General features: G+C 42.5%; 1 protein-coding gene across 1 annotated transcript; it reads right to left on the bottom strand.

The window, feature by feature from the left end:
* Positions 1 to 25,405, bottom strand: LOC100626876 (short-chain dehydrogenase/reductase family 16C member 6-like). The gene is given in 7 exon segments (XM_021089352.2): positions 1 to 255; positions 2,307 to 2,379; positions 2,382 to 2,431; positions 8,169 to 8,313; positions 9,030 to 9,129; positions 22,056 to 22,187; positions 25,085 to 25,405. Coding segments are annotated over 7 exon segments (978 nt in total). The 3' UTR covers positions 1 to 98.

Raw genomic sequence — 25,405 nt, 5'->3', positions numbered from 1 at the left:
GAATAAGTCTGGTGCTTTTGACAGCCTCAGTCATCCTTGGTAGACTAGAGGGCTTTAAGTATGAGTTGGCGTTCCAGATGGTCTATCCTCATAACACTTTATTTCATGAGCACATCTGAGGCTTCAGCTACCAGGCATCTCTTCTCAGCTTCAGTCTGAGCTTCTTCTGCTTTCTTTCTCCCTCTAAAAGAAGCCATGAAAGTTTCCATTCCAAGGTACTCAGCAAGGGCAATCATCATTTTTGGAGCTAGTGTTCTAGAGAAAGGCAGAGGAAAAACATATCAGAATCCTTTAAGAGGAATCAAAGACAATTCTTTGTAAAGATTACTTTGAATTACATGTGTGGGTTGTTGTGATGCGTTCCATGCATGTGTCACTGATGGAAGGTGAACAGAGAAATGCTGGGTCAAGTCACATGCGCTGAGCAAGTTACTTGCGCTGAGAGCCACCCAACATTGAGGGAGCTTCCCACCCTCCCAGTGCCTTATCCATATGTTAACTCAGTGCATTCTGCAGAAAAGCTGTGCATATGCTGATTTACTGGACATAAATGGTAGCAAAAACTAGAAAGAAAGCCACACCAATTAAAGCAGAATTCTTCAGGAGCAGGAGAGGAGGTAGGGCCCCAGGCATTGGCATGTGAATGTTCCCAGGCTAGGGGTGGATTCAGAGCTACAGCTGCGTGCCTATACCACCACCACAGCCATGCTGGATCCGAGCCGCATCTTCGACCTACACCACAGTTCACAGCAATGCCGGATCCTAAATCCACTGAGCAAGGCCAGGGATTGAACCTGCATCCTCATGGATTGTAGTCGGGTTCGTTAACTGCTGAGCAAGGAGGGGAATCAGTAGTTTTAAGTGATTCCCATATACACATGAGGTGGAGAACCATTGCTTTAGTTCCTTGAAGATAGAGGAACAGTGCCTTCAGCTTGGTTCTGCTTAGTTCAGCTCAGCCCTGCTCAACTCAACTCAACTTTGCAAATATTTATTGCGTGCACATTTTATGTTAGGTACTAAGGCTGGAACATAGCGCAGGAAACTGTGTCCTGTCCTTCCTTGCAATCTAGCAAGGAAGACAGATGTCATATGCAACCCACAGGTATGGTGGGTGGGTGCTACAGAAGGCAGGGACAGATGCAACATCAGGGACCTAGCCCTGCCTCAGCAGCCAAGGCATCTTAAGGAAGGATGAACAGGAAGTGCCATTGTAGAATTTACCATGTGCATACATGTTCGGTGAATGCGTGAATAAATCCACAGGTCACAAAAATACACTGAAGAGGGTATACATAATGAAGAAAGTTCTAGATTTATGAATAACATTGTTATTTTGTAATTGGTGAATCACTGGTTGTGTTTTCCACTGTGCTAGTAGCTTGGGACAGGAGAAGAGAAAAGCTGATCATAAGAGCTGAAGGTCTGGAATCAGATTGAAAACTTTGTTCCAGCACCTGCTAGCTGTTTAGTGTTGCAAAAATGACTTTAAGCCTCAGATTCCCTAAGTGTGATAAAATGTGTGCAAGGCTGTCGTGAACATAGTGGGTCTGGCCTGAATCCCGCCCCCCTGCCACCCACCAAAGGCTCTGGAACTCAGAGCAGGAGACCAGGAAGTTGTAGGGGCTCTTTCATTAAAGGAAGTGAGGAGTTTGCCAAATATCCTTCACATTTTTCTGGCCACACTCTTAGGGTTTTTTTGTTTGTTTGTTTATTTGTTTTTGTTTGTCTCTTGTTTTTAAAAGTAGAATTTTGTATTAACTGAACTAAAAGATTCACCCCCCCAAAAAAAATGGGGTTCTCCTGGTTTCTCTTGATAATTTTTACTCTGTAAGAGCCAGTAGTTTCTAAATATTCTCAGTGTCTGTAATAACCAAGCACAGCTAACAACAGTCCAATAAAAATGCCCTTGTCCTATGACATATTATTCTTCCCTTATCATTAAAAAAAGACGAAGTTGGGAGTTACTGTCATGGCTCAGCGGTTAACAGACCCGACTAGCATCCATGAGGATGCAGGTTCCATCCATGGCCTTGCTCAGTGGGTTAAGGAGCCGGCATTGCCACGTGAGCTGTGGTGTGGGTCCCAGATGCGGCTCTGATCCTGTGCTGCTGTGGCCCTAGTGTAGGCCGTTGGGTACAGCTCTGATTGGACCCCTAGCCTGGGAACCTCCATATCCCATGGGTGTGGCCCCCCAAAAAAGACAAAAAAAAAAAAATGAAGTTGCTTTCTGGTAAAAGAGGTAGCAATGATGAGACAGTTTGCTCACAAATAACCAAAATGGTAGAGATGTCATATAACTCAACTGTTTAAACAGCAACAGAACACAAAAACATTGGGGCATTATCAGGTAAATTTGCTCTTCTAAAATAGCGTTTACAGCTTTTGGGCCACATACTCCTGCTCCAGCATAGGCCACAGAAATGGATACCTGGAATACAAATAACAACAGGTCACATTGTCAGGGCGGTGTCTTTTGCTGCCATCATGAACACTAATTATTAAATTTTAGAGGAGTTCCTGTCATGGCTCAGTGGTTAACGAATCCAACTAGGAACCATGAGGTTTTGGGTTCGATCCCTGGCTTTGCTCAGTAGGTTAAGGATCCGGCATTGCCGTGAGCTGTGGTGTAGGTCGCAGACATGGCTCGGATCTGGCATTGCTGCGGCTCTGGCGTAGGCTGGTGGCTGCACCTCCAATTAGACCCCTAGCCTGGGAACCTCCACATGCCGCGAGTGTGGCCCTAGAAAAGACAGAAAGACAAAAAAAAAAAAAAAAATTGGATAGTGAGTTATTAGCACATGGCTATAAATATGGAAATAAAATGTAAACATTAGGAACTGTCCTGTGTTTCCTCTCATGACCAATATTGGGACCAGCGCTAATGCATTTAATTTCCTAGATTGAACTCACTGCCTTTATTGACTTTCTGCTGTGTGATGGGCTGGACATATGGAAGGAAGTTCTTTGAGATTTTTTTTTTTGTATTTTTCTTTTCTCTCTTTCAGCCCAAACATAAAGTCATTGCATATTATTAAGAAGCAACATGGCAAAATTATTTCACCAAAAGAAAGAATTTCCTGAGGCTCTGTAATGTGTCTTTATTTTCAGCAAAAACTATTGTTGCCACGTTAAGCAGAATTAGATGTTTGTGAAATCAGTTGGAACTGAAATGGGGTGCGCATGTAATAAAGTTCCCATTAAGCATTACTGTGATGTTTTATACTTTTATATCATGCTTCTCTATTACTTGAACCACATGTCCTCAAAAATTCTGTTTATCTCAGCTGATTCTTCAAAGCTGATTGATGTACTGTAATTAAGTGTTGGTATTTAGTCTCTACATTTTTTCTTCTGAAAGTTCCTGGAAACTACAGCCTAAAGGGCTCCAAGATTTATTAAAAAACAGTTTTCCAAAAGGACATACAAATGGCCAACATGGACAGGAAAAATGCTCAACATCACTAATCATTAGGGAAATGCAAAGTAAAGCTACAAAGAGATATTCTCTTATACCAGTTAGAATGGCTATTACCAAACAGACAAGAGATAGCAATTATTGGTTAGTATGTGGGGAAAAGGGAACACTTGTGTTCTGCTGGTGAGAATGTAAATTGGTGCAGCCACACACAATGGAATAGTATTTAGTCATAAAAAGAAAGTAACCTTGCCATTTGCAATAACATGGCTGGACCTTGAAGGTGTTTATGCTAAGTGAAATTAGACAGACAAAGAAGATACTATATGATCTCACTTATTTGTAGAATCTAATAAAAGTGAACTAATAGAAACAGAGAATAGATCGGCGGTTGCCAGAGGTGGGCGGTGGGGACATGGATGAAGGTGGACAAAAGGTAAATAAACCCTTCCAGTTATGAGATAAATAAGCCCTGGGGATGTAACGTGTAGCATGGTGACTGTAGCTAACAATATAATATTATCTGTTTGGAAGTTGCTGAAAGATCTTAAAAGCTCTCACCACAAGACACCAAAATTAACGGTGTGAGGTGATGAATGTTAACTAACCTTACTGTGATCATCATTTTGCAATATAAACATATATCTCTCATGATCTTGTACATCTTTGATACAGTGTTATGTATTCCGTTACATCTCAATCAAACTGGGAAACAACAGTATGGTCGTGATCACCCATGTAGATTAATCTCAGTACACATCCACGTTCATTTCCTTGTAATAAAATCTTAATTATAAAGTTGCTATGGCAAAAGAGAAGCAATTTCTGGGACCAAGTCTCTTCCAAAAATGAGGAGTACTTGGCATTCTCAGGGTTTATGAATGTGGACATTTTCTTTATACCCTGTCCAATACTATACATTACTATTTTAAAAAATTTTGCCAATATGCTCAGTAAAACTACATATATCTATGTCTTTATTTGTTTAGGTGGAGATTTAGATATGCTTCTTAGCTTTTATAATTCTACCATAAATTGCCTCTTCCTGTCCTTTCTATATCTTTATATACTGACGCTGATAATTCGTTGTTATATCTATTGAAAATATCATCTCTTATTGATATGATGTGCTACATTAAATTATTTTCATATGTTAACCTAACCCTGTATTCCCAGGATAAATTCTATTTTGTGACAGTGTATAATCATTATTATATGTTGCTGGATTTGAGTTCTTAGTATTTTATTAAGGATTTTTGTATTTATGTTCATAAGGGGTATTGATCTTTAGTTTTATTTTCTTTTGATGCTTTTGTCTGGTTTTGGTATTGGAGTAATATTAGCATCAAAGAATGAGTTGGGAAGTATTCAGCCTTCTTCTATTTTTTGGGAGAGTTTTTCAAAGACTGGCACTGATTTCTCTTTAAATGTTTGATGGAATTCAATAGTGAAGCCATTTAGACCTGAGCTTTTACCTGTGGGAAGTTTTTTAGATTACTGCTTCAATCACATATTTAAGTCTCTTCAATTATTTTATCTCTTCTTGAGTCAGTTTTGTTAGTTTGTATCTCTTTAGGAATTTACCTATTTCATCTACATTACCTTTTTGTTTGTAGAATTTCTTAAGATATTTTTTCTTTCTGTTAGTAATGATATCTCTTCTTTTATTCCTGATTTTGGTACTTGGAGTCTTCTCTTTTTTTTCTTTCTTGGTCAGTCTAGATAAAGTTTTATTAATTTTATCGATCTTTTCAGGGAGACAACTTTGGATTTTATTGATTTTCTCTAGTTTCCTATTCTCTGTTTCATTTATTTTTGCTACAATTCTTATTATTTCTGCCTACTTTGTATTTAGTGTGCTCTTCTATTTTATAGTTTAAGGTGGAAGATTAATTATTAACTTAAGATTATTTGTTTATTTTGCTTAAGGCTGCACCTGTGGCATATGGAAGTCCCCAGGCTAGGAGTCGAATCAGAGCTGTAGCTGCCAGCCTAGGCCGCAGCCACAACAGTGTGGGATCTGAGCTGTGTCTGTGACCTATGCCACAGCTCACAGCAACGCTGGATTCCCAACCTACTGAGCGAGGCCAGGGATCAAACCTGGGTCTTCATGGATACAAGTTGGATTTGTTTCTGTTGCACCACAACGGGAACTCCCTTTTTTCTTTTTAAAATTGTAGTCATTTACTGCTATAAATTTCTCCCTGAGAACTGCTTTAGCTGCATCCCATAAGTTTTGGTATCTTGTATTTACACATATTTGTACATTTAAAAATTTTTTTTGTCTTTTTAGGGCCATACCTGCGGCATATGGATGTTCCCAGGCTAGGGGTCCAACTGGAGCTGTAGCTGCTGGCCTATGCCACAGCCACAGGAACTCAAGATCTGAGCTGCCTCTGTGACCTATACCACAGCTCACGGCAACACCAGATCCTTAACCCACTGAGCGAGGCCAGGGATCAAACCTGCATTCTCATGGATGCTAGTCAGGTTCGTTAACTGCCAAGTCACGAAGGGAGCTCCCATTTCTTAAAATTTCTTCTGGTATTGGTTTCTAATTTCATTCCCTTTTGGTCAGAGAAAACGCTTTGTATGATTTCATTCCTTTCAAATTTATTGATAGTTATTTTATGGCTTGGCATATGGTCTATCCTGGAGAATGTTCTGGCTGTATATGACAAGGAGGTAAGTTCTGCTGTTGTTGGGTTAAGCATTCTAGGAATGTCTACAGTCTACTTAGTTCTAGTGTTCCATGTCCATTAAAATGGTTTTTTAAACTATGTTTTTTTGAGTTATTCTCTTAGTGGTTTTTCTAGGGTGTATCATGTAATCTTAACCTATCAGAATCTACTTCAGATTTATACTACTTCAATTCCAGTGAGCTTTACTCCTAAACAGCTATATCCTCTCTCCTACTTTTGTGCTATTATTATTGTACATATTATGTCTAAACATATTATATGCCAATAATATATTGTTGTAGTTATTATTAATTTACATATTTTATGTGCTAAGGAAGCTGAGAGAAAAAGGGAGAAGTATTTATAAAGTTTGTTATACCAATCTTCTCCATTTTTGGTTTTCTTGATTTATTTCTATGCATATGAGTTGACATCTAGTAACATTTCCTTACTCTGCTCCAGCTTTGTCCCCATCCATTTCCCTTGTGCTCTTATGGTCAAAAATATTGCATTTCTATATGACACAGGCCCAACAGTGCTATTATGTCCATATTGTTTATATACATGCATTTAAAATCAGTTAAGAAAAGGTAAGAAACATGCATATATGTTGTCTTTTCAAAATTGTCTACTTTAGTATCTTTACCAGCACTCTTTGCTTTTTTTGTGTGTGGATTCAATTTTTTCTCTATTGTCACTTTCAGGGTGAAGATCTTCCTTTAGTATTTCTTGTAAGGTGGGGGAGGGTAGCAACAGGTTTTTTTCAGTTTTTGTTTTGCCTTTGATTTTTACTTCATTTTTGCCTTGTTTTGCCTTCATTTCATTTTTTGAAACATTGTTTTGCTCAGTATAAGATTCTTGGTTGACAGTTATTATTTTTTCCTTTCTTTCAGGCATGCATACAGGCTTCCTGATTATCACGGATAACTGTGATTTTAGCCAGGCGATCTTTGACTCTTTCTCTTAAGCTTCTATCTGGTCTGCCTCTACTTGGATCACATCCAGCTCTTACCCTCTAAATTGCTAGATGGTTGTACTTTAAAAAAATTTTTTTGACAATGCTCTGATCTATGATCTTACCCAATTGTTCAGGTTCCAATACAGTCATATGACCACATATCCTTTGGGTCATACGGACCCAATATGATCAGGTTCCATGGCAGAGGCAGAGAGAAGCCAGTCTTTGTGGCTGACTATGACCCTCACTTGCCAGAACCTCTGTGTTATGAAGCAAGAGTTGGGTGTGAAGAGAAAGTGACTCTTCACTGGCTTTCCCACCTGAAATGTTCCTATCAAACAGGATCTGAGGGTCAAGAGATTAGAGTAAGTAGTGTTCCCACCCAGCTGTTTTACTAGCTTCTATGGGTCTTCCACAACCCAGAACCTGGGAGGTTGGGACCTGTCAATTTTTATCGTCTGGCAAGTCTACTTAAGACAGGTCTCCTGCCACACAACTGCTGAAATTACCAGTGCAGCTCTCCAGCAACAAAGAGCTGTTCTGGGAAGAGGATTATCATTTGGTTCATGTCAATCCCATTTTTAGCAATTGTAATGACTACACTTGCCCTAGATTATGTTTATACTTTTCAAAATACTTTATTGATTGGTTCCTTTGTGTAAATGCTGATGTATTTCATTTGCATCCTTACTTGGTGGTTCCACCGAATGTAAACTTTACATCAAAATATCACCCCCCAATACTTCCATACATATATTAATCAATCTTTCAAAATATTTAATCTGGTAGATTATTTTTACTTCCATATTCTTTTTAGAAAAGAAATTATCTTCTCAACACTGCAATGCTAAATATTGTAGTAAATTTTCACTGCCAACATTTGTTGTAGTGTAATATTCTGATTAGCACTTTAGATTTATGTTTTCACTGTACTATCTGCTTTAAAACCATTAATTTAATACATATTGAAAGTTTCCTTTTAATAAATTAGGCACTCAAATTATTTCTTTGTTTTACTTTTCATATTTCAAACTTTCAAAATGAAAAGATGATATTGACATATATTGGAAGATTATTACAAGAGTAAAGATTACTGTAAGAGTTCATTTACTTGATTGTACAGCCATCAAACATTCCCGTATTGATAAAATATGGGCAAACAATGGTGGTTTTAATTTTACTTTTTTGTTGTAGGCTTAATTCCAAATTCAGAGACTCTGCAAGGCCAAAAGCTGCGAATTTGCTTGCAGAATAATCTGAAACAAAGTGAAGGACTGTTACTAATAGAATTTAACAAGCTAATTTTTGGAATTATTTTTAAAAAATGGAAACTCCCTCTGGGTTCTCTGGCTTAGTTTGGGAGGCAAAGCATCACTGTTAAAGTCATTTTTGTGGCTGCTCAACTCCTATGTCTCCACACAATATACCCAGCAACAAAATGAAGATTCTTTCAATTTCTCTTAACGCAAGAAGACTTCTGAGCCAATTGGCCCAATACTTCTCTTTGTTTTTTAAAAAGAGGAAAATATCTTCCCTTGCTACTGCCCCTTTATTTATTTATTTGTCTTTTTAGGGCCACACCTATGGCATATGGAGGTTCCCAGGCTAGGGGTCTAATCGGAGCTACAGCTGCCGGCCAACACCACAGCCACAGCAATGCGGGATCTGAGCCGCATCTGAGACCTACACCACAGCTCATGGCAACGCTGGATCCTTAACCCACTGAGAGAGGCCAGGGATTGAACCTGCACCCTCATGGATGCTAGTCAGATTTGTTTCTACTGAGCCACGATGGTAACTCCACCACAGCCACTTTAAATAGGGAAATGGAAAGAATCCTGGGTTTATAAATAGAGCCAAATGCACCAGCCATTTCCCCTTGGGGCAGGAAGAGTTCTCTGTACCTTGGCAGAGTCCTAATCTCTGTGGGCTATGAACTGGTGAATATAAAGTCACATGAAGAAGTACCCACGTGATAGTCCACTGACACCAAACAGCCCTGCTATGCTTGTGATACAGACTAAGTGACCATGGTTGCTTTTAAGCATGGAAGGAAGGACAGCCTTACAAGTCTGCAAGATATAGATACACTGCGTCAATAGTCATTATTCATTTTTATTTTATTTGCTTAAGAAGTATTTGATCAATTTACAGACTCCCTTAATAAATATTTAACCCTTACGATGTGTTAAATTTTGTGGCAGTACAAAATAGTCATGAGTGCCATGGAGTCACTGTTTCCAAAGATCTTAAAATTTATTATGTGTTCATCTACAAGAGAAAGTATTTGACTTGATTTTGCTTTTAAGTAAACTATACCTATTGAATTAAATCCACATTTAGAGTTTGCTAAAAAATCAAAAACATTTTTTTCTAGTATGTTGAGCTCGTCCATGCAGTCTTTAGCAATTTGTATTAAAATTTAACCACATTTTCCTTCTTGGCTTTACCCTAAACAATCTCTTCACTCCAGGGGAGTGGCAGGATAGGAAAAATTGTCCATGAAAGGTGAATTTCAATGCAAGGAAAACATGCTCTGGTAAATAAAGTTGCTTGGGAATGGTCTCCCATGATTAGATATATTCTTAGCTATTTTGCTAACATTGAATCATTCATTCTCAAGAAAGATTTTAATGCAGTATTCAGAGACGTCCCAGTTCCCTCACTCCTGTGCTTTTTAGGTTCTCTCAGGGAAACTGTTCATTCTTTCTTCCCCTGACATTGGGCTTTTTAAATCTAACCTCTGTCTGGAAACATTATCCGAAACTTGAAATAAGGGAAAGAGATGACTTTCAGTATGCTAGAGCATCTCCTGATAATCTTGCCTGAGCTTTATCTCTCTTAGCAATGTAACTTTGACTAATAGTTATAGGACCCAGATGTTTCACAATCCTGTAAAATTAGAGATTAACACATAGAAAACCAAGAGTGATTTTTTTTTTTTTTGTTGGAGGGGGGTCTGATAGAAAAGATAGCCCCAGAGTTTAAGAGTTTAGTGACTTATTTCAGCACTCTTTTTCATTGACTAAATACATCCAAATTCCTCATGTCATCAATTTATCAGCAGCATTCTTCTTCTCTTTTTCTTACGAGTTAAAACTTTGTCAGACAATGCTCCCTAACTATTTCTATGAGATTTTTGATTTTAACAATATCAGAGTTTTTCTGCTGAGAGTTTTAGAGATGCCAAGATGTACTCACCTTCTAAGACCCGGATCAAAGAATTTTGCCTTTGCTTTTGAGATCTTCTTGTTCTTACTAATCTTGTTCTAGAACTGCTGAAATGATTGGTGAATTTCTGCTTAGATGCAGATAATTGGTCTCTTTTGACATTTCATGTCCAAGTGTGATGGCATTTTGTATGCCTGTCTCTTGTGGTGACAACATCTTTGGTTTTCAAAAATTAAAAAAAAAAAAATACCGTTGTATCAGTCATGACTGTGTAGGGGTGTGGAAAAGGGAATAGGGAGCTTGGCAAGAGCGGAGCCATCTTGCTGCCACCATCCTTCTTGGTGAACTTAAGGTGACCCATACGAGGGCTCTGAGAAAAACAAAGTCATCAGGACTTGAGCAACTCCAGGCGCCAATTGTTCTCGAGCTATTCAAAAATAGCTAGATTGTACTTGAGGATAATCATTAAAGTAACAATATAAGACATTCTGTACAGCTATATACCTTTCTGTATCCTGCATGTAACTAAAGGTTGATGTAGCAAGTGAGACAGGTAAGCAAGCACTATAAATGTATCTCCCCCTTTCTGTTTGGGGGTCCCTGGTTGGGAAGGGATTCCCCGTGGACCTGCCAGCATAATAAAGCTGTGCTCCATCTTCCTTGAGTGTCCTCTGAGGTGATTTCTGGAAATTCTCCAACATATTCTGGAGGCTCCAGCAAGATCCCCTCAGAGAGACTGGCACATTGAGCCACTGTCATCATTGGCTGGCGGCTTGAGGCTGCAGGGCCGGCCACTGCTGGGTAGAGGCGCCCCCCGCTGCCGCCTCAATTTCAGGGAGATGGACCCGGTGAGGAATCTGGATCAGCCAGGTGAGGAACCCGGGACTGGTCCTGCCCACAGGGCAGAAGATGAGGTGTGATCAACCCCTTAAGGGATGAGTATGCGGAGGGAAAGTTGCATGAGTCAGGGACGGAGGACTCTTCTGGTCAGAAGTTGTGCCAGTAGCAGTAGCCAGGAACTCCCGGGGGAGTGGGAGGGACTGTGATAACCTCTGAGTGTGGGTGTGAGAGTGAATGTGCGACCTGATTCGCTTGCACTTCAGGTTGGAGTTTGTGGTTCTATGGCTCTAGCGGCTATGGAGTCCTAGTGGGTCCTAACCTGCAGTTCCGTGGTGGCCTCATAAGGCTTCAAGGCTGGCCAGGCTCTGAAAGACTCCTTCCCTCCCCGGGAGTCCAGTCCAGGTCCAGGGTTTATACGGACCAGCCATATGCCAAGGGGCACCTAAACTCCCAAGAGGGGGGCAGTCAGGCAGACATCTGAATGGCCACCTTCTGAGAAGGGGGCACCCTCCCTTGTTTTGTCTGTGACACCAACACAGGGTGGCCACACGGGGTGGGACCCAGCCTGGAAATACCTAATTTGATCTTCTTTCTGGACTTTGCTTAGGAAAAAGGGATGTAACGGTCAGAGAACGTTGTGCCTGTGGAAATTGGGAGGGGCACTCTTTGAGACGTTAAGCTAGGAAATTTTGACTTTACCAGTTCAGAAGCTATGCACTAAGGTTTTCTGGGACTCTCCCATCTGTCCCCTCTGCTGTGACACTCCTCCTTTTTATCTGAGTTGGGAGTCGCCCCCTAAGCAATATCTGGGGGATGGCTGGCATATTCGGCTGTTAGTGCATGTCTGCACTCACTCTCCTGTGATCCCGAGGACACAGTATCAAAAGGGACAAAAGAGAAAAGCAGGTATACTGGTCAAACGGCAGGCTCCATGGAACACCCCATCCGCCCTGTCCAGGAGGGAGGGAAAGATGACCAACCAGTGCAGGATTTGCGGACTGTTAATGAGGCTGTTGTGACTCTTCAGCCCACTGACCCCAACCCATACACCTTGCTCAGTTTAATGCCTGCAAAGGCAGCTTGGTTCACCTGCCTAGATTTAAAGGATGCCTTCTTTTGGTTATGGGTAGCACCTCAAAGCCAGAACTTGTTTGCTTTCGAGGGGGAAGATCCAGACACAGGGAGAAAAGTCCAATTGACTAGGACTAGGCTCCCACAGGGACTTAAAAATTTCCCTACCCTGTTTGTAGTAGAGATGCTGGCTGTGGATTTAATGGCCTTTCTGGCAGAGGAGACTGATTGCCAGATCCTCCAGTAGGTGGACGATCTACTGGCAGCTGATCACCAAGACCAGTGTTAGAGGGGGACACTGGCTTTATCAGGCTTGCCGGAACAAGCTGTCCTGGGAGAAGGCTCAGGTCTGCCAGCAACAGGTACGCTACTTAGGATTGAACATCACAGCTGGGAGGAGGACTTTGGAAATTAACAGGCATCAGGCCATCTGCCGAATTGAGAGACCAACAACCAAGTGTTCCTGGGGGCAGCTGGGTTTGGCTGCACCTGGATACCAGGTTTCTCACAAATTGCTAAGCCAGTCTATGAGGCTGCTGCTGGGTCCAGGCAAACACCCCTTCAGTGGGGCCTGAACAAGAACAGGCATTCTTAAAGCTCAAAGAACTGGTCACACAGGCTCCTGCACTAGGACTTCCTGATAGGACTAAAGACTTTAATTTGTTTGGACATGAAAAAGAACAAATGGGCCTTGGGAGTCCTCACCCAGACTGTAGGGTCCTGGCAGAGACTGGTGGCCTACTTGTCCAAAAGACTGGACCCAGTGGCCTCAGGATGGCCCCCATGCATCCGGGCCAAGGCTGCCATGGCATTAATGGTATAAGAAGCTGATAAGCTAACCTCGGGACAGACGACTCATGTTAAGGTCCCACATTCTGTCCTGGCCTTACTCACAGGGCTGGGAGCCAAATGGTTGTCAACATATCGAGTCCTCCACTACCAGGGACTGTTGTATGAAAGTTCCCGTGTTCGGGCGGAACTTAGCCAGGCTGTTAATCCAGCCACTTTCCTCCTGGTGCGGTCAAGCCCACCTGACCATGACTGTGAAGAAATTCTGGAAGACATATATTGAAGTTGGCCCAACCTCGAGGATTCCCCACTGACTGATGGGGAAGTAACTTATATAGATGGGGCCAGTTTTATGATGGATGGACAATGGAAGTCTGGGTTTGCTATTACAACTGAAAGTGAGGTGACTTCTTCTGGGCCTTTACTGGTGGGATGGTCAGCACAACGAGTAGAACTGTGGGCCCCAATCCAAGCTTTAAGGCCAGCAAAAGGAAAGAAGGTCAACATTTACATAGAATCTAGGTCTGCATTTGCTACTTTGCTTCATGGGGCAATCTATAAAGAATGAGGTCTAGGAGTTCCCGTCATGGCGCAGTGGTTAACAAATCTGACTAGGAACCATGAGGTTGCGGGTTCGATCCCTGGCCTTGCTCAGTGGGTTAACCATCTGGCGTTGCCGTGAGCTGTAGTGTAGGTCGCAGACATGTCTTGGATCCCACATGGCTGTGGCTCTGGTATAGGCTGGTGGCTACAGCTCTGATTAGACCCCTAGCCTGGGAACCTCCATATGCCACAGGAGTGGCCCTAGAAAAAGGCAAAAAGACCAAAAAAAAAAAAAAAAAAAAGAAAGAAAAAGAAAAAAGAACGAGGTATATTAACTGCCAGGGGCAAGGATATAAAAAATAAGGAAGAAATTTTAATGCTCTTGGAAGCTGTTTGGGATCCAGAAAAGGTGGCAGTAATACACTGCAGAAGACACCAGAAGGGCCAGACAATGGAGGCCAAAGGAAACGGGCTGGCTGACCAAGTGGCCAAGGAGGCAGCTACTCAGGAATCACAGGTAACTGAGGTTCTAATGATGCCTTCACTCCCAGCACAGCCTGTATATAGTAATGAAGAGCTAGAATGGCTAAAAATTGAAGGGGGAATCCAGTGAGGTGATGGATGGTGGATGTTACCAGATGGATGAATCTTTGTGCCTTCCTCTCTGGCATATAAAATAGTACAAGTTTTCCGTCACCCAACCCACCTTGGTGAGGCCAAGGTGTATGAATTATTAACACGGTATTGCATTATTCCCTGACTGACAGCTCTGTGCGCTCAGGTCAACCAATGATGTGTCACTTGCGCTAAAAACAATGCTGCACCACGGACTCAACTGTCTCCTGGAACACAGGTAAAAGGTACCCTCCCCTTCGAAAGTTTGGAAGTTGATTTTATGAAGCGACACCTTGCGGGGGCTATAAATATCTACTTGTTCTACTATGCATCTATTCAGGGTGGGCTGAGGCCTGCCCCACGAGGACTGAGAAGGCAAGACAAGTGGCTCGCTGTTTACTGAGAGATTTTGTGCCCCGGTTCCGACTGCCCCTCATCACTGGGTCTGACAGTGGGCTGGCTTTCGTGGCCAAGATAATTCAACTGATAAGTAAGCTATTGGGTATTAAATGGAAATTATGCATGGCCTATTGGCCACAAAGCTCAGGGACAGTTGAATGAACAGAACTCTTAAAACAGCATTGGCTAAATTAACACGAGGCAGGACTAAGCTGGATAGATCTTCTGCCAATAACACTCATGAAAATCAGGATGACACCCCAATCGTCTGGCTATTCCCCTTATGAGATTTCGTTTGGGCGCCCTCCTCCTTTTATAAGACATTTAAGAGGGGACCCCGCGGTCTCTAAGGAATTGGGTATGTCATAGCAGATGGAACAGTTGGGAAAGCTAATGGAAGAAATAATCAGCTTTACCCAGGAAAGAATCCCTATCCCGCTGGGAGTGGGGGTTCACTCATATAAAGCAGGAGATATGGTGCGGGTAAAAGACTGGAAAAGTCAAATTCTTCAACCTCTCTGGGCCGGTCCATACACTGTGGTACTAAGCACCCCTGCTGCTGTTAAGGTCGCAGGTATTATTCCTTGAATTCATCACACTAGGGTGGAGACTGCTGCTGACAAAGATGCTTTGTTTGTGAAGGTAGAGAGAGAAATGGACTGACCACAGAGGCTCGCCCTTAAAAAACAGGGAGGAAAATGACTTCAGCTAGGAGCCTTCTGTGACTTCTGGAGACAACCCTGCTGCTGCTAGGACATCTAAACCAAGTGAAGACCCAGGACAACGTCTTCGTGTCACAGGCCCACTCCTATGCGAAGTTTCACACCCGATCCAGTGCTGGGTATGGGGAGCCCTGCGCATGCCCATATCTGTAATGGATGGACTACCCTGGTAGATATCACCTTTCTGCCAGGGGGATTTGGCTAATTTATGTGACTTTTTGCATCTTTTTCAATGGTATGATTACTTGACAGCCGTATTTGTTCCATCACTAGGAACGACAGACCTCATGATGAGGGCAGAAGCTTTAACTAACTTTACCAAGCAAGCTTTAATAGATGAAATGAAAGCTATGGAAGGCGTTATATACTGAACAAGCACCGATGAAAAAGGCTGTCATTCAAAATAGAATGGCACTAAACACCCGAACAGCTGCCCAAGGAGGGACATGTGCCACCGTAAAAACAGAATGCTGTGTATATATTCCTGATCTCTCTGGTAATGTAACTGCTGTGTTAAATGATATGAGAAATCAGGTTAGGGCAATGTCTAATGATAACCTTCCTTTCTAGACTTCTGTTTTGTCTTGGATAAAAGGGGACTGGTGGAAAAATGTAATACTAATCAAAGTTATTATACTGCTACTATTAATCTTTGTACCCTGTATTTTTAATTGTGTTACTCAGCTTGTTGCATCCCGTCTAGGAGCCAGGTTCCAAGTCCACACCCCTCGGGTCCAGTATTTGCCAATGACTGATGCACATTGAGAAAGATGAGTGTCAAGAGGGGGGTGTGGAAAAAGGGAATAGGGAGCTTGGCAAGGGCAGAGCCATCTTGCTGCCACCGTCCATCTTGGTGAACTTGTTCTCGAGCTATTCAAAAATTGCTAGATTGTACTTGAGGTTAATCATTAAAGTAACAATATAAGACATTCTGTACAGCTATATACCTTTCTGTATCCTGCATGTAACTAAAGGTTGATGTAGCAAGTGAGACAGGTAAGCAAGTACTATAAATGTATCTCCCCCTTTCTGTTTGGGGGTCCCTGGTTGGGAAGGGATTCCCCGTGGACCTGCCAGCATAATAAAGCTGTGCTCCATCTTCCTTGAGTGTCCTCTGAGGTGATTTCTGGAAATTCTACAGCAACTGCAGCATAGTCGGAAACAGGAAGAGCTAGTTACAGTCTTTCAGCACAAGAACATGAAAAATCCAGCTTGTGCCCCAGAGGGCTTCTCCAGGAGGATCATCTGGTCGACCTCACAGGGTTCTGGCACTAGAAGCCTGGGTGTAGTGACACTACAGGGTCTGAAAGCTTGTGAAACCCTTGTGAACTGGAGTTTGGCACTTGTCATCAGCCTCTACATGGATTAAATCATGAGCCACTGCAGCTGCTGACCCACAGTTCCCCTGAATGAAGCTCAGGATGGAGACCAGGAGTGAGGCGCTCTGTGCTCTGAAAACTGGAAGAACAGGTCTTCAGATAGTTATGCACTTTTAGAAGAAGATTTTATGAGCCCAATTCTTGCACCTCCTCGTATCTAGAAAAACACGAAAATCCTTCATGATGACTGATGTCTGTGACTAGCAGTCACGTTGAGGCCAGCAGCAAATTTCTGTGAAATGTGTGCCTGGCTGCAGGTACCTCCCCCTTCACCTTTATCACGTATACCCCGATATTCCCCCTTTTCTCTCTGGGGCAAAAAAAGAGCTCTGAAATACCACCCAGCTGGGTGGTAGTCAGGTGGACAAAACAAAGGGTGTCACCGTCATCTGCAATGCAGCCACCAACCCTGAAGGCTAGGAAAACTCAGGACACTGGCCCTGAGAGCCTGGGTGCACATCAAAGGAATGATTCAGTGAGCCCAGAGCTCTTCTGTTCCTGCTACCTGCCCTTTGTTGCAAAACCTCTTATGTATCCTAGCTCCCCTCTCACCTCCTACAAGCCGTTTCTCAGGGCTACCTGAGATGCTGTCCCCTGGGCTTAAGTCCTAATGTTGCCCCAAATAAAATCTGTCAACTTTCAGATTGTGCTTTTTTTTTTTTTTTTTGTCTTTTTGCCATTTCTTGGGCTGCTCCAGTGGCATATGGAGGTTCCCAGGCTAGGGGTCCAATCGGAGCTGTAGCCACCGGCCTACGCCACAGCCACAGCAACGCGGGATCCAAGCCTCGTCTGTGACCTACACCACAGCTCACGGCAACGCCAGATCCCTAATCCACTGAGCAAGGCCAGGATTCGAACCTGCAACCTCATGGTTCCTAGTCAGATTCGTTGACCACTGAGCCAGATGGGAGCTCCAGATTGTGCATTTTTTAAGTCGACATACTCAGGGAGGTGAGGCTGAAAAATGGAAATGAAGTGTGTGTTAGTGTTTCTTTGATAATTAAGCAGTGAAACACTCCAGATTAAAGGGTAAGAAAGTAGTGGCCTCTTGGAGCTCCCATCGTGGCTCAGTTGTTAACGAACCTGACTAGTATCCATGAGGACGTGAGTTCGAACTCTGGCCTCGATCAGTGGGTTAAGGTTCTGGTGTTGCCGTGAGCTGTGATGTAGGTCACAGATGCAGCTTGGATACCTAGTTGCTGTGGGTGTGGTGTAGGCTGGCAGCTATAGCTCTGATTCGACTCCTAGCCTGGGAATCTCCATATGTGCCGTCAGTGCAGCCCTAAAAAGACCGAAAAAAAAAAAAAAAGACCTCTTGGGATCTGCCATAAGCCTGAACAGGGTGAAGTTTTTAAAAACAATCAGAATAAGCAGTTATCTACTCACAGAGATCTAACTAGTTGCAGGAGTTCAGTTCTGTTTGTTTTTCTCCATAAGAATTCTTTTTTTTTTTTTCTCAAACATACCCGTATGTGTATTGCTTTTGAAGTGGAGCTGAAGTTGATGCCATTTTTCTGCATTTCCACTTGAGAAAGAGGGAACGTGACCAGCTATTTCAAGGGTCTGTTTGTGTTTCTTGTCTTATGTATCAGTGGAGGGCTTTTTTTAAGGACATTCTAGAAGATAAATTTATCATAGAAAAACCATTATTTGTTCTCCTATATAGATATCCACCATTAAAAGGAAGAGAAAGGAATGCCAATAAGTGTTGAGTGAGCAATTAGTTATCCAAAACTATAGCAAAGCGTTTTTAACCAGGGAACACAACAGAGAATTGTATATGGATCCACGTTTACACATTACTCATCAAGGTAAGTCTGAGAACTAATGAAAGTTGTTTAATAAATAGTTAAATCCATTTTTCCTGATTTTATCACATGCAGAGTATAAATATAAACAAATATCAGTTTCGCTTGACATTATTTTATTGCATTTGCTGTAGGACTTAGTTTTTCGCACGGAAAATCCTAATGGCCAAATTTCCTAAATTTTTTCACCATGGTTATTATGGGTCAGATAAGTTGTCATTGTTCCCACAAATATTTCAGATTATGAAGATGGCAAATATGTGTTCAGTTACACCGAATTACAACAAACGATGACTTTACTATTAAAAAAAGAATTGATATTTGTGAACTTCAAATAGGTTTGCCAATCATTGGAAATTAGCATCTCCACCTGCATTGTCTTTCACAATTTTTTTACGTCATCTTTTCAACATCCTTTTAATATCACCGGTGATTGTGTATCTCTGTAGCGTCAACGTCAATGACTCCGAGACTTTGGAATAATATTAAGTTGAGTAAACTTAGGAGAACTATTTGATTCCCTATAAAGTTTTAAGAGAAATTAAAATTCATAGAGCAAAGATAGGGAGTCACCTAGCACAGTGGGGTGTGGATGGGGACTGTCACCTGTCATATCAGTAAACAAAGGATGTTGCAGCCATCGAACCATCAGCGGCCCCTGAGTGTGGGCCCTGAGGGGATTCTGGATGGAGAAAAGCAGGGTACTGGTCCTAGGCAGTTAAGGTGAACATCAAAGGCATGATTGCAGTGAGCCCAGACTCTTACACCTTCGCAGATGTAAAAGTACTAAATGTATTAACTTGAGACATCTGGTTTTTTTTTTTTCTTTAATTAACAATGATCTTTTGATGTCCTGACTCTTTTTTTTTTTTTTTTCAAAAACTTCTTTTTATCCTGGCTCCTTCCTTATCTCTTTGGAGCAGTCCTGTCTTGCAGGCTTAAGTCCTCAGTCTGTTCACTGAATAAAACATATTCTCAACTTTTAGATTATAGGTTTTTTTTTTTTTTTCAGTCAACAGTGGCTTATTTTTGAAAGCTTGAATTAAGAAGTTCAGTTCAATGCGGCACACATCTTATCTTCTAATATGATGATAAGGTTAAGTCTATTTTAAAGTTATGGTTGGAGGCTAAACATGATATTGCTATATGACTTTATGTATATTTTATGGAGAGATGGGCTTTGGGGATTTTTCAGTGTGCTCACTGCAATTATTAACCAAGTCTGTATGACGTAGTTTTGTATTACAGTCCAGTGGAGATTTCTACTTTCTTCAGTTGATACTTTTGGTTACTGAAATAAAGTAATCAGATCCACTGAGTTTTGTCATCAATATGAAGGTTCTGGGCTCCCCTCACCTTGCCGGAAGACTCTGGTGCCACAAGCCAGTCCTCGTGTCCTGTGAAGACACAGCTTGGCAGGACACTCTGAAAGTCACACTGGGAAGACTGCTTCGAGGAGCTGACTCTCCTACAGCGGACACTGCCACTGTGAGGGGACCTTCGTGAGGCCACACCAGGGCCTGAATCAGGGCCTTACGGCTTCTTTAGCCCAAAAGCAGTTGACGATATGAAAGCAGACTCTCGCTCCTTCAGCAGGGCAGAAATAACTATGTGGGGCCAGATTACAAAATCAACAAGGGAAATTTAAATGTGGTTGATGTGCTATTTTCCGAGCTGCCCATGAAGAGGTCCTTTTCCTTTCTTTCTGAGCTCTTTCTAATCCTGAGCTGAGAAAGCGAACTGAAGGGTGAGAGGAATCATTATATGAGAGTCAGAAGGAAAGATATTCTTATCAGAGAGAACAGCTTGTGCAAAGACCCTCATGTAGAAAAGCGCCAGTGTGCTTTGGGTTCTGATCAGGATCCCTGGAGTAAAGGAATTGAGCAATAAGTAGAGAAAATGAGAGATAGGTGACAGATGAAGGTGATGTCACCACCTCATGTAGGGTCTTCCAGGCCATGATGGGTACCTGTGTGTTATTCTAAGTGCATGTGAATCCTCTGAACATTTTTGAATGGGACAATGAGATGACTCAGTCAATGTATTACAAGGATCACTTTGTTCCTGCATGAAGACAGGCTAGGAGGTGCCAGCCCTGAGGATGGAAAGCCATGGTGAGCTGCTGGTGAGAGATGACCTGGGCCTGGACCAAGAACCAGTAGAGAAGGAGGCATGAGGATCCTTGAGTTTTATAGGATGAGTCAGGGGATGTTGGGGTTAAGGGGAAAGGAGGAACCCAGGATGGCTTCTAGATTTGTGATGTGACTAGAAATGGGTTCAGCTGAGCTCTGTTTGCCAAGATGGCAATTCCTCTTCCCCAAAGAAGCTTTGGGGTAGGGTGAGGGAGGGAAAGAAATCAGTGATTTTCGCCTATGTTTATGGAATACCTACTGAATGTCAAGCATTGTGCTAGGTGCTCAGTCCATATTGTTGGACTCCAATGAAGGTTCCCAAGAGAAGATCAAGAAAGTAGTCCTGAGGACCTCGAAGAGTGAGGAGTAAGAAGGAGCCTGGGTGCCTAAAGCTAGTGTATCCCATGGCCCTATCCTCAGAGCCACAGAGGGCCGAGGGCCCTTCCTCATGGTTCCTGAAGCCTGGCTCCGGGTTCCTGAGCCTCCTGTGGGCCCCATCACTGCCAGTCCCTGTTCATTCCATCATCGCTTCAAGTATAAGCCCTCTGGGTGGAGACTCCTCTAGCAACTCAAGTATGTTTGGTTTCCTATCCATTTCCTGGAGATGCATTGTCCAAGATGACAGCCTCTATGTGTACATGGCTATTTAAATATACATTGAAATAATTTAATGCCATGAAATTAAAAGTTTAGCTCCTCAATCCCACTGACCACACACATTGCAAGTGCTCAGTAGCCACAAGTGACCAGGGGCTACCATATTGGGAAGCACAGAAAAAGAACACGTCCATCATCACAGATAGTTCTAGGAGACAGCCCTGGTCTAGACACTCCAACCCTTAAGAAAGATGCTCCTGAGTTACAAATGTACTAATTTTCCTGCTGTAAAGAGTCTTGCTTCTTCCCTTTGTAACCTTGGGCCATCCCTTAGCAGTTGAGGGACCTTGGATAAATCACTTAAACCCTTTGCACCTCAAGTTTGCTCACTTGTAAAAGTGACAATGAAAATAGTGTCATGGCAACCCTGCACAGAAAGAACTTAGAGCAGTGCCTGGTATATAGTTAAGAGCTAATGGATGTTGATAATTCTTCCTCTCCCCATGATTTCCTTTGTTGTGATACCCAGTTGCGTGTGGGCAGAAACTGCCACTCTGAAAACAGCCCCCTCCTTCCTGTGCACAAGCCCTGCTTTTACTCATGAACAAATTAAATCTTTCCTGTGTAATGGCTGTCATATTCCGTTTGTATTTTGGTAGCAGGATTTCGAGGAACCTACTGAGTCTTGGGACAAAACTAGAGAGGGTAGAGGGAAGATCCCTGCCCTGAGAATTTGGAGTCAGGCAAGAATGGGAGAAACAAAGTGGAGTGTGTGGCAAGGTGAAACCTGGGTAGGTTAAGGGTCTATTTGTCAGTCAGTGGAAACACATTAATGGTATACTGACAGATACATAGTTGACCAGTTGCTTGTTGAAATACACACACTTTTCATATCCATCAACAAAAGGAAATGAAAAGGAAAGAAGACTTACCCAGAAGTGAGACAGGGCATTTGTATGAAATGTTCTTTCCACCATGTGGTCTGGAGTGTCGAGAAACTGCTTTCCCGTGATGACCCCAGTGTTGTTAATGAGAATGGTCACGTCACCCACGTCCCTTTTAACCTGGAGAGAAGCAAGGCAAACACTTCATTTGAGATGTTATTTTTTGATAGTTTTTGTTCCAGGCTCTCATTCTCCCCTCCCCCACTTTATTTAAACCTAGCTGTTTTACCTTGGGCATAGAAATAAAGTAGTTTTATGATTGATTATATAAAAAACCCACATGGATTTGCCCATTTTGCCTAAAGAGGCTTAATTCTTTTTTGGTGCAGAGGTGACCTAACATTGCAACATGTTTTCTCTGCCTCCTACTTGCGTCATGATATTGTCTTTTCTTGCTGGAGGCTAATGCCAGGGGTGTTGTACCGTGATGTCCAGCTCTTACCCTGTGTACTTCTCTGGTGTCTTCCTTTGGATGGCCATGGGGTTTCCCTTCAGCCTGTTATATGTGACGGTTACTTCTGTAGAGGGATCTTCTGTGACCAGGTGCAGGAGCATACCCCATCCCCTAGGGTGTGACCAGGGCTGGGCACAAAGATATCCCAAACACAGGTGCCTTTGAGCCACTGCCCAAAGGCCTCAGTAAGCCTGTGACCTCTGTCCAGAAGACCTCCCCAAGTCTAATCATTGTCTGTGGCTGATGTTTCCCTGAGTTACACAGCTGTGCTAACCCTATTGCATCCGAGAGTTTCCCTACTGAATTGCTCACTTCGCCTGCTTGCAGACTCCACTAAATACCACCAGCCCTACTCAGAGGAATGTGGGCACTGGGAAATGCTGGAGAGACATTGATGCAAGCTGAACTGGGAGCAAAGCATGATGCATATTCAAACAACAATTTTTAGAGACTTATTTTCTTTTTTTGGCCCTGAACTGGATCTTTTGTGCTGTTACAACAATCTGCTCTTTGTTTCCAAATAAGAAGCACTCCCTGCCTTGTCCTTGGTTTTCTCATTTCTGGCCCATGCACTGTTCAAAGTGTTCCAGATAATATGATGGGGGAGATGTTAGGTAGATATTGCTCCTGATGCAGTCGAATTAAACAAGCTATGAAGGGAAGGGTGACTGGTGCTGGTCTTGGACTGAGAGATTAGACTCCTATTCTTTAGAGGAGGTAAGATGGGCAAACGCCCAAGAGATGCAGACTTTTAAATATGAACATCCCGTTGCCTTGACGAGGGCGTCAGTGTGAGCAAGTGCTTGACTTGGACCAACCTGGGGAAGGAACATGGGCCTGAGGAGGCGGGGGTTATCTTTGGCATAAGACATCCTGGAACATTAAAGAAAAACCTCATGGTCACTGTCATCCTGTCCAAGAAGATCCCTGAGTATTAGGGACCCCAGAGCTAAGTGGACCCTTGGCTAGGTAATGGGATTAATGTTCATTGCAATTCTGAGAGTTTAGGAAAGCATTCTTCTTTTTTTCTTTTCTTTTTAGGGCTGTTACCAGGTTAGGGGTTGAATTGGAGTTGCAGTTGCAGGCTTACACCATGGCCATGGCAACACCAGATCTAAGCCCCATCTGTGACCTACGTTGTAGCTTGTGGCAATGCCTGATCCTTAACCCACCGAGGGAGGCCAGAGATCAAACCCACATTCTCATGGATATTAGTTATTAGTTCTTAACTCTCTTAGCCACAATGGGAACTTCATAGGAACACTTTTTTTTTTTTTTTTTTTTTTTTTTTTGCTTTTTGCCTTTTTCTAGGGCTGTACCTGTGGCATATGGAGGTTCCCAGGTGAGTGGTCTAATCAGAGCTGTAGCCGCCAGCCTATGCCAGAGCCGCAGCAATGCTGGATCTGAGCTGCATCTGTGACCTACACCACAGCTCACGGCAATACCAGATCCTTAACCCACTGAGTAAGGCCAGGGATCGAACCCACAACCTCATGGTTCCTAGTCGGATTCGTTAACCACTGAGCCACGACGGGAACCCCAGAACGCATTCTTATACCAGTTTATAGACAAGAAGAGGTTATAAGAAACAAGGTTTTGCTGAAAGGGGCACAACTTTTGAGAGGAATAACAGTGGTTCACACCCAATTTGAATTCATACACAAAAAGGTGATAGCTCTTTTCACATAGATTTACTTCTCTGTAGTTGCTGTGATTATTACTGTGATAGACACATCTCATGTGTGTGAACATGTACAAACACACACACACATACACTAATAAATATTAGTGACCAATTGAACTTGTATATTTGGGAATAAAGCATGAACCTGGTTATTCTAACAAAAATAATTTATTTGTATACTGGGTTTCTATGGTAGAGATGAGAAGATTACCTCAATCTAATTTGGGGAGGTTAATTACTGAGCCCCTTTGGAAAGCTGTTATTATTACTCAACTCTTCTACGAATTTCAGGGGTTTGGGTAATGCCCAGGGTTTGTCAAAATTCTGGTAGCTAAAGGCTAACTCTAGTGTTTGCATTTCTCAGGCGTTGATAAGTAATGGCAATTTAACAGATAAAATGGTTGGCTTGGAAGAAGAAGGGTTGACTTGGAAGAATTCTATTTATAATACTATGCGAAAAGAAGAAAAGCCCAAGAGACATTCCAATGGTGAAAGGGTAATTTTTGGATAACGTTTGTAATCTGGATTTCTACTAGAAACCCAGAAAATTTTACACCAGAAGCGAAGATTGGCTGCAGGAGCCTTGATGCCCAGCGGATCAGATCTGAGCTACAGTTGTGACTTAAGGGCAAAGGTGGATCCTAATCCACGGTGCCGGGTGGGGGGCTGAACCCGAGTCCCAGTGATGCCAAGACTCTGCCACGTCTTGAGCACCGCAGCAGGATCTCCTACAAAGTCAGATTTCTGACATGCACAATGAAGCAAGAGGTACATAGTGTCTTGGAGAAAGTTTATGACAACATTTTCTCCTTGTAAGAGCACACGCCTGTGTGCAATGTCTTTCTTGGGCATGGAAGCTCAGAACACCAATCCACTTACCTGCTTAGCAACTCTATAGACCTCTTGCCTGTGGCTACAGTCACACTTATAGGCAAATGCTTTCACGGCCCCCTTTTCTTTGACCAGTCGACATGTTTCCATGTTGTTTTCTTCATTAATGTCCCATAGAACTAAAATGGCTCCAAGGCTGGCTAATTCTATGGCCATCAGCCTCCCAAGTCCACTGCTAGCTCCTTTTATAAGGACAATCTCTCCAGAAACATCCTTTTTCTTCTTGGGAATTATCTTGAAAAACAAAGACTCTAAAAAATAATATAAAAATTTTCCCCAAAATACGGTGGTGTCCAAGATCATATTCAT

Source organism: Sus scrofa, chromosome 4, assembly GCF_054392235.1.
Source record: "Sus scrofa isolate SSC_HxYL_T2T_F1_AM1 chromosome 4, Sscrofa_HxYL_maternal_Yorkshire_Landrace_v2.0, whole genome shotgun sequence".
Taxonomy (NCBI): domain Eukaryota; kingdom Metazoa; phylum Chordata; class Mammalia; order Artiodactyla; family Suidae; genus Sus; species Sus scrofa.
This window is presented reverse-complemented; position numbering and strand designations above follow the sequence as displayed.